The sequence below is a fragment of the Sapajus apella genome, unplaced genomic scaffold (assembly GCF_009761245.1).
Source record: "Sapajus apella isolate SASKATOON/1434 unplaced genomic scaffold, GSC_monkey_1.0 scaffold21, whole genome shotgun sequence".
NCBI classification, from domain to species: domain Eukaryota; kingdom Metazoa; phylum Chordata; class Mammalia; order Primates; family Cebidae; genus Sapajus; species Sapajus apella.
Genome location: NW_022436961.1, coordinates 19832416 through 19851960, shown reverse-complemented (window position 1 = coordinate 19851960; position 19545 = coordinate 19832416). Strand labels below are relative to the sequence as shown.

The 19545-nt window shown below is 37.4% G+C and overlaps 1 protein-coding gene across 2 annotated transcripts in view; it reads right to left on the bottom strand.

Annotated features, from left to right (window-relative positions):
- Positions 1-19545, bottom strand: part of ZDHHC2 (zinc finger DHHC-type palmitoyltransferase 2) — a 73746-nt gene that overhangs the window by 43716 nt on the left and 10485 nt on the right. For both annotated transcript variants that reach the window (XR_004272004.1, XM_032288365.1), the window contains exons 2-3: positions 2586-2612; positions 978-1072 (exon numbers count right to left, since the gene is read on the bottom strand). Coding sequence is in view for 1 of the 2 variants with exons in the window: in XM_032288365.1 (XP_032144256.1) it covers positions 978-1072; positions 2586-2612 (122 nt within the window). In the remaining variant the exon portion in view is untranslated. The remainder of the gene's footprint in view (positions 1-977; positions 1073-2585; positions 2613-19545) is intronic.

The window sequence follows — 19545 nt, the reverse complement described above, 5'->3', positions numbered from 1 at the left end:
TACAGTTATTACTGTTAGCAAAGCATATTTTTATTCAGCAATGTACTGGGCTAAATGCCAAGGATACAAAAATGAGTAAGACACAATTCTTTGCTTCAAGAATATATACCCAGGATGAAGGATCCAGAAACAAATGGAATAATCTTTTCAACATGCAAATATGATCACATCCCTTTACTTAAAACCCTCTGGAGCAGAGACTGCTAGTTGTCTCTCAGTAATCATATTTCTCTTCTTCCCTCATGTTTAACATTGCCATTGAGAAGAAAGACTACACTCCCACCTTCCACGTTGGTAGATGTGGCCATATAACTAACTTCTAAATGTAAGTGGAAATGAAAGCAATGTCTAGAAAGTGTTCTTACAGAGAAGGACATTTGCTTTTCCTCTTTCCCACTTTCCTTGGTCTGCTGGCTAAAACGTAGATGTGATGGCTGGAACTGGAGCATCCATCTTGGACCAAGAGTGGACCTTGGAAATGGAGCCTACTACACATGGCAGAGCAACAAGATAGAAGGAGTTTGGGTGCCTGGAAGCTGTGGACTAGCTACAGACTTTCTGAATGCAGGGGAGATTAGCTAAGCCCTTACTTTGTTTGTTGTTGTTGTTGTTTATGGTGGCTAAAAACCAACTAAAACACCTTTAATATGATCATTATAATAGAATTATGTCTACCTTTCAGCTCTATTTTATCTATTATTTATCTTTGTCTACCTATCCATTCATCTTGACATCTGACTCTAAAGTAGAAATGGAATCCATAACTGATTTAATACAGAAAATTCAGTGCTCATCTGGTAAAAAATATTTCCAGGTGAAAATTCAAGTATTTAGTAACAGACATATTCATTTTTTAAATCTAAAAAAATCACTACACTCAATAAGTTTGCAACATTAAAAATAAAATTCATTCTGCAATAACACAACAGAATTACTGATTTCTATCTTAGAATAATTTTGTTAATATTTTAACTTACTTCTTTTGAAGGATTCATTGGTAATGTAAAGATAGTTTTCCAGTATGACCAGACAAACATTGCAAAAAGTAGATGATAGGCCATCAGGCACACAACTAAAATGAGAGAAACATAATTTTCATCATAATATGCAAATATATACTAAAATTATGGCATTCACAAAAGATTTACTTGTTTTAAAATAACCAAATTACCAATTATAATAAATTATGAAAGTTCCTTTACTTCATTACTAGAATAAACACAACTCAACAAATTTGTTTCCAAAGCCAAGAGTTTTTTTTTTTAATTTCTAAATGCATAATGAGTTCTCTGCCCATGAATAAAAGCTTCCCATCTGCAGACAGACCATATATTGGCAAAATGACTAACAAGGACCTTTTCTAAACTGTAAAAATAAGGCAGTTATGCCTGCAACTTCAAACAGCAAACACAGCATTAAGCAAGTATTAAAACACTCAGGCTTTAAGAACTTTGCTTTACTGACATAGACAACAAAGGTAGTTCCTATTTGAGAAGCTGTTTGTTTATTTGCTTGGCCGTAGTCAAAGCTGGTGTAATGATAACATATTTAAACAGAGAACATCTGGACAAAGAGATTTCCTCCAGTGGGAGTTCAAGTATCTTATTTACCACATGGGACAATTGTTTAAGAAAGTATTCTGAATACTTTTTTCAGTAATGCATGCAAACACACTCTGTATGGTGTTATAAAGTCTTAAAATACTCTGCAAATTTCTTTTCTTTTCTTTTTTTCTTTTGAGACAGGGTCTCACGCTGTCACCCAAGCTGGAACACAGTGGCTCACTGCCACCTCTGCCCCAGGGGCTCAAGCAATCCTCCTACCTCAGCCTCCCGAGTGGCTGGGATTACAGGCATGCCCCACCACACCTGGCTAATTTTTGTGGTTTTGTTGTTTTGTTTGTTTGTTTTAGCAGAGACAGGATTTCATCATGTGGCCAGGCTAGTCTTGAACTCCTGGTTTCAAATGATCTGCCCGCTTTGGCCTCCCAAAGTGTTGAGATTATAGGCATGAGCCACTGTGCCCGGTCTAAATTTTAAATATTAATTTTGTATATGGTGATAAGAATTCCTTCTGGGTAATACATTAATACACAATTTAATTCTGTAAGATAGCATTGAATAAAATATGATAATTTAAATGCAACATATTTGGTATTTTAAAACTTTAATAGCAATTTTTAATTTTTCTAAAGAATGATGATACAGAATCATTAAAAATTTGAATTATTCAACAAGGCACTTAAATCAGTGTGAGATGACTGAAGCAATGATATTTTTTCACAACTTAGGTAGGTGACTCAGTTACAAAGTAATATTCCGAATTAGGAAAGGAAATTGTTGATATCCCTGTACCTCAAAGCCTTAAGAATCTTTGGCCCAATTATAGCCATTTCAGGATACCATTCTTTGCCAAGTGTCTGACAGAATTCAACCTGCAAACTTAGAAAAATGAGGTAACTTTAACCCTAGCTTGTCTCCACATTCTCAGTGAATTTATTAATCCCAACCAAATCGAAGTAAATACAATTTGTTTTTTCCATCTATTTAAAAAATCGATGATAACATTCATATAATCTAGCTTACCTTGTTCACCAGTGTTTTCCATGGACACTATAAATAGAAAAAAAGGTAATAGGTTATATGATGCTTATGGCAAACAGGGTTTGACATAGACATAAGGCATTTAAATTGCTTAATAATTTGGCTTCCCTTCAAACCAACATTCTGTAAATATTCATTCAACTTTATTTGGTGGAGGAAAAGACTGGTGGCTGCAATCAGCCATGCCTCCACTGTGCCCTTTAGCCCTGGCTCCTATGCAGCCAACAAAATTGTCAAGTGTGCCCTTGAGGGTCTTATTCCTGTATCATTTGGTTGATTGGTTTTCCTTCCAACTATAGAGTTCAGATCAAAGCAATGCTATCCAGGTCATTATATATCCACAGGCATTTATTGCTCTTTATAAACTGGCAACCACCTGGTGAGCTTTCCACAAAGAAGAAAATGTTGTGTCCACGGCAGATACTCTTTTTCCCCCCTAATTTCTAAAAGTACAAATGCTTATGCACATTGACTTTACTTGCTTCCTATGGCACAATGAGAGGCCAGGCTGTTGTAAATATTCCAAGCTAGCAGGTATTTAGTAATCAAGACATCTGTATGCCTTTTGTATTGTGTATCTGTTTTCCCATTTGGTCTCTCTCTTTGTACTAAAGTCTTGCCTTATCTCAGCTGTACCAAGTCTGACTTTGTTGTATATTTTTGTCCTTATTCAGCTTTTTAAAAGGGCACAGGATCTCAGGCCTTAGTGCTGGAATGAAATGCCACTGCCGTCTGAAGCCTGGACCAGAGGGTAGTGTGAGAAGTTTTTAAGATTGCTCGATCTATCCATTCTCCTGCCCAAGAGAGCTACCAAATATAAGTTCAGACATTTCTAGAGCTAGCAGGAGCCCAAAGCTTTTTGGAGGGCAACTCATGCCATTACTGAATTGCCCTTAGAATAGGAAACTTTATCTTTCCAGTATGTTAAAATTTGCTGCTTCTTAATTTTTATCTGTGACATCGAGGCTTCTAAACCATAGCAATAAACAGAAAATCTAAATGACAGATCTTCAAATATTTGATGTTATTGTATCTCCCTTAAATGTTCTAGTTCAAACCAACTAATCCATGGTTTCCAGATCTCTTACCAACCCAGATGTGACATCTGCAAATGCTTCCTAGGTTCTCCATTTCCTTTAGCATTTCTGATCCCCAGAATGGGACAGGCAGGCGTGAAAGATCTTTGATTTATGAATGGCCTGTTGTACAAGTCTGCTTGTGAATGAGAGGCAAGTCAGAGTTTGCTTTCTCATAAATCCCTGAAGTGGCTCAGCTGAAGGCACAGGAAAGCCTTGAGGCAAGCCTGTTTCTAACATCTGAAACTACTGCCACAGTTACGCATTTCTCTCTAGCCACTGACTACCCTGTCTTCAAAAGTGCTCCAAAATTGACAACAACTCTTTTCTGGGTCAAAATTTCCAATCCTTCAATGGAGCTAATCTAAGGAAAGGAAAAGCAATTTGACTCCATTTGTGCATGTATGTATCAGTGACCCTTATTGACCATTCCAGAGGTGCTGGTGCTTTAATAAAAATGTGTTTGCTATTCCATTGTCTCGAGCTGAGAAAATTGAAAGCTGTAAAACAAAATGATATTTTTAAAAAGGTATAGTTGGGGGCTGGGCACAGTGGCGCACACCTGTAATTCCAGCATTTTGGGAGGCTGAGGTGGGTGGATCACCTGAGGTCAAGAGTTCAAGACCAGCCTAGCCAATATGGGTGTGGTGATGTGCACCTGCAATCCCAGCTACTTGGAGGATGAGGCATGAAAGTCGCTTGAATCTGGGAGGCAGAGGTTGCAGTGAACCAACGTTGTGCCACTGTACTCTAGCCTGGATGACAGAGAAAGACTCTGTCCTGAAAAAATTTTTTAAAAAGGTATAGTTGGTATGAGCTGCTAATCTTTTCGACGTGGACCACTACTCTATTAGCTTGATAAGCATTTGAAGACTTTGCTTTTAAAGCAATTTTTGTTTTTTGGCCATTCACACCTTGCTTTTCCCTAAATGGACTTCAAAATCCACAGATGCTCCATTTTTTAAAAAGTACACAACTTACACATAAACACATGCTTATAGTAAATAATTCTGTAACATTTGTAGAATGAAATGGAACAGTTCAAAAGGCTGTAACCAATTACACTTTCACCAAGATTATAAGCCTATTCAATTTCCCATAAACATAAGACTGTTTCATTTTTGTCGACACCATAGGCCAAAATAAAAATCATTCTTTTAGTATTCAGTTTCCTTATTATTAGTGAAGTTTGGCATTATTTTAAAAATGTGATGATTGGTTTTTCCTTTCTCTTCTAAGTGAGTGATTATTTTCCTATTGGCCTACGTAGTTATTGAGAACCTTTTAAATATTCTAAACAGAAATCTCCTATCTGTTGTACATATTGCAAATAAAGTTGCATACAGCTATCTTAAATGATTTAATAAACACTAGCAAAATTTTTTATCACTTATCACTAATTAAATAATACCACCAAAGTTTACAAATTAACTTATTTCATTAACAGATATACGGACTATACAAGGTTTTGCTTTGTGATACTCAGAAAATGAATGTTCTCCCAACCATATTTATTTAATCAGTAAATCAGGTGATTTAGCTCATAATTTTCAGTTTAATAGCAGAGTTGTCAAGCACAAAGTTTCCTTTCTCACAGTGAAAAAAAAAACATAAAATGCAATGTTATTGTTAAATGCAAACATTTTTGTTCAAAACTGAGCAATTTTATTCAAAATTGCTCAAATTTAGCCTCAAACACTTTTCTAATATATATGCATATAAAGATATATATGGAAAACAGAGACTCATTTTTGAAATAATATAGATGGTAATCAAATATAATTTGATTATTTATACCCATACAAAAACTACACAGCAAAATGGAACATAATTGGGACAAATCAAAAAGTAACTATTGGTTTTAATGTGAATTTTGACTTTTACTCCAGAATTGTTTAATTTTCTTACTTCGCAGACAGAATTTCACTTTGGTGTACTTGGCAATGATGCTGATACCTATTCTCCAATTTTACCATAGAGAAATTTCAAGTGTTGTACAGTCTTCTTTATCTCATTTCCTTTAAACCAGTTATTGAGATAAATTTATAGTTATTTCAATTTTTGTCAACAGAAAAGTGAGGTTTGCTCAGTTTTTACCAAAGCAAATGAGCTTTATGCTCAAAGTCAAAATGAGTAAGCACATTAATTCTATCCCAGAAATTCTTTTATTTTCAATTTAAACATTTCTTGCATGTGACAAAAACGTTACAACCTTGAGTTCTGCTGGATCATATTAAAATGAATTCCTCATTAAAGCACAGTAACTGGCACAGAGCATCTGCCCCATAAATGTTTACTGAGTAAGAGACTGACTTGGACAAATAGATGATGACAACTAATTTGAATCACATAAAAGTCGTATATCAAAGTGGACATATGACAAGTGTTCATTCTTCGTTTGTGGGGCCGAGAAACTCCAGAGAAGAGTTATGTCTTTTACTATGTTAGCTTAGCACACCGTAGGACTCAACTCATAGTTGACGAAAAAGAAAGTAATCTCTTCTGTAAGGTGAAGAAAATACCTCTCTAAAGAGAGGAGAGAAGGAGAAGACAAAATGGTTCCTGTTTGTTTAAAAAGGAAAAGGTTGAGGGAGATACTGGCTTCAACTGGGCTTCAAGCAACTTTGAAAACAGGAATGGTCTATAAGTTTACAGGGTTCCCTCCACCCCCACCTTTGGTTTTGGATCTTCCTTAGGATTTTACTTTTTTTATAGCTGAATTTGTCAAAATGGAAAAGAGATGATTACTAAGCATGGTAGTTCCAGAGAGCGATGGTTCAGGATAAAGAAGGCAAGGTCCAATCCTGTCTCTGCCACTTGCTCGCTTACACAAGCTACCCCACTTACTGCACTACAAAATGAAGGTGATAACCACAACAATATCATTAGGGCTGTAGTGAGAATTAAAAGGGATAATAAAGGAATGTACTTAACATAGTGCCTGGGGTTTATAAGCCCCATGAATACACAATGATAACATATTATCTTTCATTTGGCTAATATTAACCATAATTGTATAACATATAGGAAAGGGGGCTAAAAAATAAACAAAAATTATGAAGAGAAAAGTAATATTTGTACAGGTTCCTGAAAGAAATCAATACAAAATGTTGAATAAAAATAGACTTTGTAAGCAAAAATAAAAGGTGAAAAGTAATTTAAATCTGAAATATCTTATAAGTCACTTGCCTTTTTATACGAATGTGTCATTTCAGAAACTTGTTTAAATCACAAAGGTGGTCTTCATTCTTAATGCAGAGTAACGATGAGACATTAAATGTGCCAGTTAGTCATTTTGAGAACTTAAATGTGAAAGAATCTACTTTGGATAGGCTGTTTAAATCTACTGTTAAATTTAATGAATAAAAACAATTAAAAAAAAAAATAAAGACCTAAATGTTATGTTCAGCCCAAAGAAGTCAGGTCCAGTTTATTCCTTGGAATTAAGAGCACTCCTATTACACTAAAATATTTACCAATCTTACATCTGGTGGATGGTACCATTCATACCATCGAAATACACACAATAGTAACACTGTGAATCACAATTTTAATTTCAAACACTTGTTTGCCTAATTTTATTGTAGATTAGCCTAATTTCTTTTTTGTCCATTACATTTTGGGCCAGGCATGGTGGCTCACGCATGTAATCCCAGCACTTTGGGAGGCCAAAGTGGGAAGATTACTTAAGGCCAAGAGTTGGAAATCAACCCAGACAACACATTGAGGCCATGTGTCTCTACAAAAAAAAAAAAAAAAAAAGAAAAAAAATATATATTTTAAATTAGCTGTGTGTGGTGGCACTGCCGATGGTCCCAGCTACTTGGGAAACTGGGGCAGGAGAACTGATTGAACCCAGTAGTTCGAGACTGCAGTAAGCTATCATCATATCACTGCACTCCAGCCTGTGCAACAGAGCAAGAACCTGTCTCTTAAAAGAAGAAGAAGAAATAAAAGAAAAAAAGAACTTCATCTTAAAATCTAGAACCATCATCAATACTACAAAGCTTGTAGTTTGGCTCATCAGTTGTATTGTCTGGCTACACTTTATGCTTACCCCCTCCCCTGCCAGTAATCATTCCTGTAAGAAACAGAGGAGAGCTAGGCACAGTGGCTTACACCTGTAATCCGAGCACTTTGGGAGGCCGAGGTGAGAGCATCATTTGAGGCCAGGAGTTTGAGACTGGCCTGGGCAACATACTGAGACACCATCTCTACAAAAAATTTAAAAGTTAGCCAGGCATGATGGTGTCCACCCATGGTCCCAGCTACTTGGGAGGCTGAGGTGGGAGGATCGCCTGAGCCCAGGAGGTCAAGGCTGCAGTGAGCTGTGATCCTGCCACTGTACTCATGCCTGGGCAACAGACTGTGACCCTGTCTCAAAAACCAGAGAGAAAGAAACACAGGGGGACAACAGATAAAAAGGCTGAGCTAGTCAGTCCTCAGTTTAGAATTGGTAAGACTGATAAGAGTGAGAGTTTTTTGTTACAGCATTAATTGTTCTTTAAGAAATCCTTACGTAAAAATAAAACAGGTAAAATTGAAGTTAAAGAGTGAGACTGTCAGTCAAAGTAATAACCCATAATATAGAAAAGGATGACAAACTGCTCCTTAATCCAACCTGGCTTGAATGAACCATCCTTTCAAATGTATGCCTCCCTTATCTCTTTTGACTGAACTATCAAACAATCATTTAGTCCAGGTGTCAGTAAACTGGAACCCTTAGTCCAAATACAGCTAGACGCCTGTTTCTGTAAATAAAGTTTTATTGAAATATGTATGCATCCATTCACTTACATGTCTACTTGTGTATTACAATGGCAGTTAGGTAGCTGAGACAGGGACAGTATGGACTGCAAAGCCTAAAATATTTACTGTCTAGTCTTTTATAAAGAAAGTATTCCAGCCCCTATGTATTAGTCAGGGTTCTCCACAGAAAAAGACTTCATAGGATGTGTGTGTATGTATATGTATATACTGTATTAGAATTGATTTAGTCTAGAATGATTTAAATTCAACCTTGATTAAAAGTAGGGGATCATCTCAACTATTATTCTAGTCCTATATTTTTATCAATTGATTTTTTAAAAATTGGTTTTGGTGATTATTATTACATAAAATGTTACTGTCCTAAATAGTTATCTATTGAGATGCAGCAGCCCAGCAAACTGATGGTAACTTAATTCTAGTTGAACTTTTAGTCATAAATACATCCAAAATTCAGGCTTTCAGATACCAAGCTACACCTTCATAATAGACAAAAAATGTACTCCCCCATTTAAATTAGCAAAGAACAGTTATGTAGAGTTCCTAAAACAATGTGATTTTAGGGTATTTTATTGCAAATGTATATTGCTATAATTTTTAAATTTATTTTCTTAATCGGAAATTTATTTTTCTTGTCTTTAAATTCAATCTCTCTCCTTTGGAGGAATAATTTACCTTTATTGCTCATACATAGTAACTTTTCAATATAAAACTACTGTGCAGTTACCAGATTCATTCTCACACAGATATACTCTAGCCTCAGATAGCTGATAATGAAGAATATCAAACCCAAACACACACACACACACACACACACACACCCCAAAACAGAGACTTGGTTCTAATGAATGAATCTTAGAGATAATTTTATAGCCAAGCTCTATTTTTTTTCTGTTTATCTTTAATTTATTTGCTGAGAAACATTGACCATACCACGCTTACGCTGATGAGAAAAAAATGGTAAATAAGACTCTACCTCTGTGCTGAAGCTTATCGTTTATAATATCATTTTATTTAGAAGTAAAAACTAACTGAAAAATCAAGGATGTAGTTATGAAAACATTTTCAGTTAATCCACAGAAATAGCTGAAATTCAAAAGATTAAGACAAACATACTTTATGCTTTAATATTTTTATGATATGCCTTAACATCTCCTGTCTCAACAAAATCTGTCCCTTGACTTCATGTCTCTAGCTGCCATCCCACTTTCTGGCCTTTCACAGGAAAATTTAACAATCATTTAAAATCACTGTTCCTACCCCCAACCCCCTTTTACCTCCTCTTCCAACTCCAATTGGTCTAATTCCCCAACATTCCACTGCAATCACCCATGTCAAGGTCACCAACACCCTCCCTAAGCTAATTTTCTGTACTCAAATTACTCTAACAGAATTAATCATGCTCTTCTTTTGGAAATAGTCTGTCAAATTGACAGTGAATTCTTTGACAAAATTGGCTGGGGGAAGCCCTTGAAGCCGAATCCATTTTTGTCCTTTTAGCTACTTTCCCAAAAGCTCTGGTTCATTTTTAGTGCGTTAGAGGTCAAAATTGACATTGCTGCCAGATCTTAATGACAGGTAAGAAAAAATGTTATTCACATTAACATGTTCAGTTTAATTACAACAGTATCCTTTTCTTCCTAATACATTTTTAAAATTTATTTTCTTTGCAACCTATCTACTTATCTTTTTAAAAGTATTTATCAAACTGTTTTTTTCTTTGCAGTCCTCATGTCATGACTTTATTGATTACTCAAAGCGCCTGCCTTTCTCTCCAATCTCACCTCACATCTCTTTCCTCTTGTACATGATGCTTCTGTCACTCTGGGCTTTCTTACATCTTAAACAAGCTAACATTGTGTAGCTCCCTGGATCCTCTGCACTGGCAGTGAACTGGGCAGTCAGAGAGACCTGGACTCTAGCCCAATCCTCCCAATATGGGAGATCTTGATCACGACACTCAGTGGAGTGATGCTTTAATTTTATTGTTTAAACAAAAATTTGCACTCTATCTTGAAGGTTTCTCTGGCTATAAAATCATCTTAAATCCTACCCTGCTGTATTGTGGGAGAAAAAAATTTTAACTTTTAAATTTACTGATAAATCTAAGGCATTTATCAGTAAATTAGCAGGAACTGTTTTCTCAAGGACAGGTAAGTAGCTTCAGAATAGAAGCAACGGTTAAGGATAAGGCTTCAGTGGTGTAAAACTTGAATCCCAAACACACGGTTTGCAGTTTGTACTTTCTCAATTAACACAAAAGCTCGTCCTGATATTCCTAACAGTCTAACCACAATCAGGAAGCAAGGCAATCGACTTCCTCATTGGATCCCCACACAGTTCCTTGAAAACTCATTTTGCATTAAGAAAACCATGATCTCATTTAAAATGCAATTCAATGATATCATCTAACTAAAACCCTCCCAAGGCTTTGCACTCCATTTACAGTAAAATAAAGTCCAGTTTCCTTACTTCACCCTCAGTGGTCAAGGAGGATCTGGCTCTTCCTCCTTCTCCTCCAAGACCACTTCTGGTCACTAGTTCCTTTGGCTAAGCTGCAGCCATACTGAGCTCCTGACTGTTTCTAAAACACAGCAAACCTTAGTGTCTATGCCCAGTCTGAAAAGCTCCACACCCGACTCCACTGCCACTAATCTCACTCTTTATCATCCTTTAGGCTGCAGTTTAAATGCCAGCTTTTCCTGTCTGGTTAAACCCTGCAATCACTATGGCAATACATTATTTCTCTCTTAGCATCTCACACAACCTGTATTTTCATGTTTGTTTCTTTTCCATGACCCTCACTAAGGTTTGAATCCTGTTTGATGTTTTACCTTAAGCAAGTTATCTAGACTCTCTAAACATTACCTCAATGTTTATCTCACCGAGCTCTTTTGAGAATTAAACTAGAAGGTAAAAGCACCTAGAGTAGAATTTGGTGCATTATTAAGAGCTGCTCATCAAACACGGAGGATAAATTCATCATTAAACTGTGACATGTTAAGAGTAGGAGTTCCCTAAAGTTTAGTGCCAACAGTTTATTAACAATCTAGGGAAAGAGGTACACAGTGAATATTTAGCATGTAGTAATGCTAAAATTTCTGCAGCGTGAAATGCCAAGTTGTTAGGAATAAACTGCTGGAAGACCTTGTAAGCGTGAATAAGCAAAAAATGCAGGTGAATTACAATCTGGGCGAATTAGTAGAATGAGAAAAAATGAAACCAGGAAAGTTTTATACTTTTGCCCTACCTCTCCCAGCGCTCCTTTCCTGTCAGCCCTACCCACACTTGGAATCCACTATGCCCGGTCCAGATTCTGATGGGGTCTGCCATGCGCTGGCCATGTGCCAACGCCCTATGGAGTTTGATGATTTCCCCAGCCTCTATCTCAGAATACATATCAAAACAACTGTAGTGAGCTAAACTATGTGCTAGCCATTATCAAAGAACCATGGAAAATGGCCCAGAAGAAAAGCACAATGTGGCTGGGCATGGTGGCTCACACCTGTAATACCAGCGCTTTGGGAGGCTAAGGCAGTGGGATTGCTTGAGTGCAGGAGTTTGAGACCAGCCTGGGCAACAGGGTGAAACCCTGTCTCTTCCAAAACAAACAAACAAACAAACAAAACCCTATAATTAGCTGGGTGTAGTGGTGCATGCCCGTGGTCCCAGCTACTCAGGAGGCTGAGGTAGAAGAATCCCTTGAGTCCAGGAGGCGGAGGTTGCAGTATGCTGAGATAGTGCCACTGCACTCCAGAGCCAGACCATGTCTCAAAATAAATAAATAAAAGAACAGCACAATACCAAACACAAAAATGAATAATACTAAGTTAAATCACATAAACCAAAATATGGGAAGTCTCTTAAGGGTAGCTTATGGTCCAAAAGATTTGTTTTCTGTGGTTTGGCCTCTAGATCAGCCATCAAAAGCTTCTACATAACAGTATTAACAATATTACAAAAACTAGTGACTCTGTGGTTAAGGGAAGCCTACTGGGTTTGCAACATCCAAACACACCTCCCTTCCAGCACAGCAGGACTGAGGCTGCCCTGATTTTCTCCCCTAACCTGCTGGGCTATAGAGCAGGTGTTCATCCCATTCCAAGTCTTCAGCAATAACACTTGTATTTGCTATAGCTGTCATAACAAAGTGTCACAGACTGTGTGCCTTAAACAGAAATCTATGTTCTCACGTTTGTGGACTCCAGAAGACAGAGATCAAGCTGTCGGCAGAGTTGGTTTCTTCCTAGGTCTCTATCCTCTGCTTGAAATGACACCTTTTCTCTGTATCTTCATATCATTTTCCCTTGGTGCCTTTCTGTATCCAGATTTCTTCTTTTAAGGACGGCAAGTCACGTTGCATAAGGGCTTACTCTGATGATCTCCTTTTAACTTAATTATTTCTTTAAGGCCCTTTCTCCAAATAAATTCTGAAGTCCTGGAGTTCAGGACTTTCACCTAAGAATTTTGGAGAGAGACAACACAGCTTGCAGAATCCTCCAAAATGAGACTGAAGTTTTACAGGAGGAGCATTTGTTTAATGCTCTCTATGTCAAATTTCTGCTCAATTCCTTTTTTTTTTTTTTTTTGTTGTTGTTGTTGACATGGAGTCTTGCTCTGTCACCAGGCTGGAATGCATTGGCGCAATCTCCGCTCACTGCAACCTCTGCCTCCTGGGTTCAAGCAATTCTTCTGCCTCAGCCTCCTGAGCAGCTAGGACCACAGGTGCATGCCACCATGCCCTGCTAATTTATAATTTTAATTTGTTTGTTTGTTTTTGTAGAGATAGGGTCTCCTGATGTTGTCTAGGCTGTTTTTCAACTCCTGGGCTCAAGTGATTCTCCCTCCTCAGCCTCCCAAAGTGCTGGGATGACAGGTATGAGCCAACAAACCCCGCCTTGTGCTCAATTTGTTGAATGTTTATCTCATTTAAACTTTACAACAATCTGTGAGGTTGGTATTATCATTTCAAATGCCAAGAAAACAGTCTCACAGAGGTATGGTAACTTCTAATGACATACAAGGCATCACAGGATCTACATATAGCTCTGTTTGGCCCGAAAACTCTTGCAAGGATTCCATGTGACCTCCCAGGATCTATGGCATCAGATGCGTCCTGGCCATGGGCTTGCTCTGTCCTGGGCAGCCATTCCCTTCCCTGGTTACTCCAAGTTCTTGGTCTGTCTGTGTTTGATACTCTTGCCACTCCCTGCTACTTCTGATCTGGGTCACTCTAGAAAGTAGGGCTTAAAATGTCCTCTTCTTGTCACCCTTGTTCCATCAACCAACTTAAAATCTCTGCAAATAGATAATTTTACAAACTTTTGGATACAAAAAAAAAATTTAAATATTTGGCCTTACTTCAGGGCAGTACCTAAATCCAGACTTTCCTACCCATCCCACTTCAAGAATTTGGGGAGGAACAGGGCTCTAGGTTACTAGAGCAAGAGTAAAAAGGTGATACTAGAAAGAGTAAGAGATGGGATAGGGATTTCCTTACCTCCATCCTCAGCAGAAGAGAGGAAGAAAGATAATTACTCAGGTTTGGACGACACAGGCACACTCCTAAGGTATAGTCTTCACATGTAGACACTGACATTAAGAGGGACAGAATATGGATCTGTCCTGGATGGTAACTCTTAATTCTTATATTTATAAAAGTCTCCAGGTTGTAAGTGTTCCTCTCTCCATCCACTCAGCAACATCATTTCTTTATTATTATAATTTATTGCGATAAGATGATGTGAGATCTACTCTCTTAAAGGACTGTAAGTGTATAATACAGTATTGCTGAGTACAGGCACAAGGATGTGGAACAGTGCTCTGTAACTTATTCATCTAACATAACTGAAACTTCATACCTACTGACTGCACCTCCCCCCATCTCCTTCTCCCTCCAGCCTCTGGCAATCACCAAACGTTCTCTCTGTTTCTTTGAGTTTGACTACTTTAGATACCTCGTACAAGTGGAAGAATGCTGTATCTGTCCTTCTATGACTGGCTTGTCTCATTTAGCCCAGTGTCTTCCAGGTTCATCCATGTTGTCATATGTGGTGGAATTCAACATCATTTTTTTTTAGCAATTTGATGACCAAATCATTGCTCTAAATAGCTAAGCAGCTCTACTCTACAGAAACAGATGGTGTAAAATCTAACTTATCTAATTGAAAGCTGGGAAAACATTCACTGAATGTTTGTATTTAAATCATTAGGAATGTGTGGGTCTTTCAATTTATCAGTTCTGAAAAAGGAATAAACACATCCCCTCATGACGGTGGCCCTGAAAATCTCACTGCCACTTTCATCTTGGCAAAGGGAAGGACAATTTCTGAATCACTGACTGCACTAAGCAATGTCGATAAATATAGAAATCTGATCTCAGGGCTGGTCCCTTGATCTTAACGTCCTCATTTCAAAGCTTACTCAATGGAATCCTATAAACCCTGTCTCAAATTAAAATAGAAGAGACTCCCAGTGCCAGCAAGTTGTGCAGATTTCAGCGCAGGTATAAGTTTACTTCTCCTGTTTAGACAGAGTTGTATGGGTCCTTCCTTTTCTACATACAGCTACAACTCAGCTCCAAGTTCCTACAATCATAGAATCTTTTCAACTCCGATGTCCTTCCTTTCCAATTCCAGATGCCCTCCTAGAGAGCAGAGAGGCCATGACTGACTGCTTAGAACCATGTAAGTCTATGACAGATACTACACCCTCAAAAAAGATCTGCCTGCTTTCCACATGATGATTGTCTACAAGCAAGGGGAACATCAACTAGGGATTTATATCCTGAAACACTTCCCTTACTAGTCAGAACCAAAATTTTAGAGTTGGAAGTGCCTCAATGATTATTTTGCCCAATACTACTCAACTTTCTTATATACATGTGGACAAATTTATTTATTGGTAGCATGCAAAAAGTTTCACATGTATATTGGTTATTTCACCATTAAAAATACATATACAATCAAGTAGAAACAATTTTTGTAGATTATTTTTAACTTAGATAAGTTTCTTATTATCGGATATACTCAGAATTATCATAGAGGACAATGTTGAGAGTTCCTTATTTTTCATGACTAAACATTGGCTATTTGATTTATTAAGCAGAAAAACCAATGCTACTTCTTTGCATCTCCAAGGAAACAGGCAATGTTCTAAAACCATCTCGCAGGGTTAGCAGCCATGTGTTGAGTATTGTACGACCAGAGTACATGCACACATAACACATTTAAAAATTAAACCAATTATTTCTAGGTTCATAAAATTATTTGACACTTATTAGTACTTTACAACTCTCCAGAGAAAGAAACTATATAAGGATGAAATTCCGACCTTTGTGTTTATGATGCTCATTGGAATAAAATTTACAGTGGCACACTTGAAGAGGCGAATTCAAAGATTTAAACCAACACTAGCACCAGCAGTAATTGCTGCATGATAGCACTGGGTCACAGTATCTATCAAAACATTCAGGAGTATCCAGCTATTCCCTAGCTCACCCTTCAGTACTGGATCACTGAGAAGCACTATTTTCTTCTGTAACCTCACTGTCATACATTCATAAAGTAAACATACACAACCTTTCTTTGATCCCAGCTGGAATTATCCAAGTCCTTTCTCTTTTTACTTGCAGCAAATCATACTCTCGCCCAACACTGTATTCACCTATAGCACTAGCCCAATCTCCCTGACAGCAATTGCTGAAACAGTATGTATATTCAGTCACAGCCAAAACAAATTTGACATTGTCATTATCTGGCCATTCACAATTGAAAAAGTTCCACGACTACTGCTTAAAGACACAACGCTTTGTAATAGTGTAACAGTATACAACTACCACCTGTTTACACACTAGATGTATTCATTAATGTAAGTGAGAAGTTCTTAAAAAAATACACAAGGAACTGAAGAATACAGTCATCAATATTTGGAATGAGTCTCTTCCTTTGCTCAATGTGTAAACTGTATCTCATGTTTCCTGCCTGTATCTCTCTCCTAATGTATGGATTTATGCCTTCTCTTACTAAAATCATTTCACTTACTCTGCATCTGTAGGCAATACAAAATCCTGGGTCTTCATTTATAAATCACATTCTATCCCTGTGCTGTGGAATAGAATTAACACCATGAATTACCAATGCATTCACATCGTATTTCCCCCTCCTCTTCACCAGCTCCTGTTTATCAGTTTTCGTGCCATTTGCACTTGCTAATATGTTCTTTCAAGATTAAATTTCCATCTGTCATTTATGTGCTCTGGACTCTGGTTACTCAAAAACTGTTGTTGAATTCCTGACTATGTACAGTAAGCTAGAGGCTCTCGAGTTTTCTGCCCTGGACACGCCTGATGACCAGCACTCTCATGAGGAAGACACTACCCAGTAATGAGGGATACCATATGGGCAAAATGGGACTCTTCGCAATCCCCTGCCCCCCTGCCTATCACCTTTTCTGCTGAACCATGAAATGACAAGTTGGAAAAAAAAAAAGCTGCAGTGACATTGATACATCTCATGGATACCTCTAGAGACCTTCAAATTTAGACATGTTTACAAGGGCACATATAGGCTTCTTTGGAATGACACTTCCATCAAAAATCACCTGCTCCGGAAAAGCAGGATGGTGGCCTCAAAAAATTAAACACAGAGTTACCATATGCTGACCAATTTCACTCCTAGGTATCTATCAAAAGGATTTAAAGCAGGGACTCAAACAGATCTTTGTATATACTGTTCATAGCAGCTATTCACAATAGCCAAAAAGGCAGAAACAACTCAAACCTCTATTAATGAATAAACAAAATCTGATATATACATACAATGAAATATTATTCGGCCTTTGAAAAAATGAAATTCTGACACATGCAACAACACAAGTGAACTCTGAAGATATTGTATAAGTGAAATAAACTAGACTTAAAAGGACAAATATTGTATGATTCCACTCATACGAGATACCCGGAACAGTCGGACTCATCGAGGCAGAAAGTCAAACGGTGGCTGCCAGGGGATGGGGGAGGGAAGAATGAGGGTTAGTGTTAGTGGCACAGCAATGCAGTTTGGGAAGATGACAAAGTTGGAAAATGGATGGTGGTGACGATCGCACAGCATTTGGAATGTACTTAGTGCCATTAATATGTATGCTTAAAAATCATTAACATGAAAATTTTTATGTTATTGATATTTTACCACAATAAAAACTAAAAAATCATCTGCTCTAGAGCTTATTCTCAAAAAACAAATTAAGTTAAAAATCAACATTAGCTAAAGTTTTGTCACCTCTGGTCATTCCCATGCTGAAAAGTTTTCATTGCTGTTTATTATTTCAAGAAGTAACCCCAGAAGTGATAAGCAGAGAAAACAAAGCTTTGCCAAGCTGTGTATGCCTAGCTAGGCATTTCCGCATGCTAAGTGGCTCATTCATGAGTCTCCCCACATTCTTGGTGCTTGAGATTCAAAATATGCCAAGCCAAAATTCCAGCCTTCCTTGACCTTTTTCAGTCAATAGGAAATAGATGAAACTGAATGTAAAATCCTAGAACTCCAAGGGTCTTGGATACTAGCTTGATACATGTATCTATCTCAGATTGATAGCCTTAAGTCAGTGTTAAACTATATTCAGTATACTCTAAGAAGGCTGGGACAAAGAAAAGGAAAATTGAAACATATTTTAGAAGGTTTTTTAATATCTAAAAAGGGTAACAATTTTAGCACATTAAGGGCAGGGGTGGCGGTTAATTATCTGAGAACTACTAAAATGGACGACAGTATCTCTAGGCAATGTTGTTGGAGTGTTTCCTGCAAATGCATTTCAGTTATTTTTTTGTGATGATTTTATAAGAATGCTGGGGCAAAAATTTTACATTCTAAATTGTTCTCATTATTTTTATTATAGATTATGAGGATATTATTATATTACACATATAAAGATAATTTATCTTTTGAATCCTAAAGTGAGTTCTACAATTAATTTTATCATCTAAATTCTCATTACAGTTGATAACATTTTAACGTCCGGAAAGAAAAAAAGGTTTTTTATTGTTATATGTGAAACCATAAAAATATTACAAGCTTCTTTATAAACATCTGGATGATCGAATAGTAAAAAGCCAAAAATAGATCATCCTCTCATGTAGAAGTCAATGTTCTTTGTTGCTTGGAATGTCCACCCTGCACAGAAGGCTCAAACTGAACAAGTCCAGCTGGCAATCATCCTTTGTTCATCCAAGAAACATATGTCCCAAATGTTACTGTGTCAACCTCTGTGTTAGGCATCGGGGCTATAATGGTACATACACCAGACACGGTTACTGCTCATGAAATTTTCTGTAGATTATTTTCAGATAATAAGAAAGTGAAGCTTGCCTAACAGAGTAAAGCCTTTTTAATTTGAATTGAATTAATTCAGATATCCCAGCAACTCATATACTGGTATATAAGATTCTTTTTCATAACCCTGTAAGTTACATTCAAAGTCGTAAGAGTCAGTAATAAGTTCAAAACAAGGGTTCAATGTGCACATTTCTAAATTCTCAGTCCTCACCCGCTTGACAGGCCAGTACCTGTATCAATGTTGATTCTTCCCTCTCCTTTCTTCCCCAGGCTTCAGGACACCACGCTTTCTTAGCTTTCCTCCCCTTCACTGGGTGCTCCTTCTCAGTCTTCTTTGCTGGTTCCTACTCATCTCCTGAACTCCCAATGTTGGTCATCTTTGATCCATTTCTCTGCTCATTTACATTCTCACATCTGGTGGACAAATGTATCCAGTGCCAGTCTTTAAATCTACTTACATGCTGAAGACTCCTGAATTTATTCCCACATTCTATGCTCCTCTCCAAAATGCCAACTGCTTACTTAGCATCTCTATTTCAATGACAGCACATCCACTCCCGATCTAAGGCATCCCTCCATACCACCTAACTGATGGCTTCTGCATCTCAATTGATCATCTTTTCAGTTGTTTGGGCCAAAAACACTGGAATCATTTTTGACTCCTTTCTTTCTTTCACAACTCACACCTGTCTGTCAGGAAGTTCTGCTGTCACTACTGTAAAACATGTCCAGAATCTGACCACCCCTCACCGTTTCCAACACAGACAC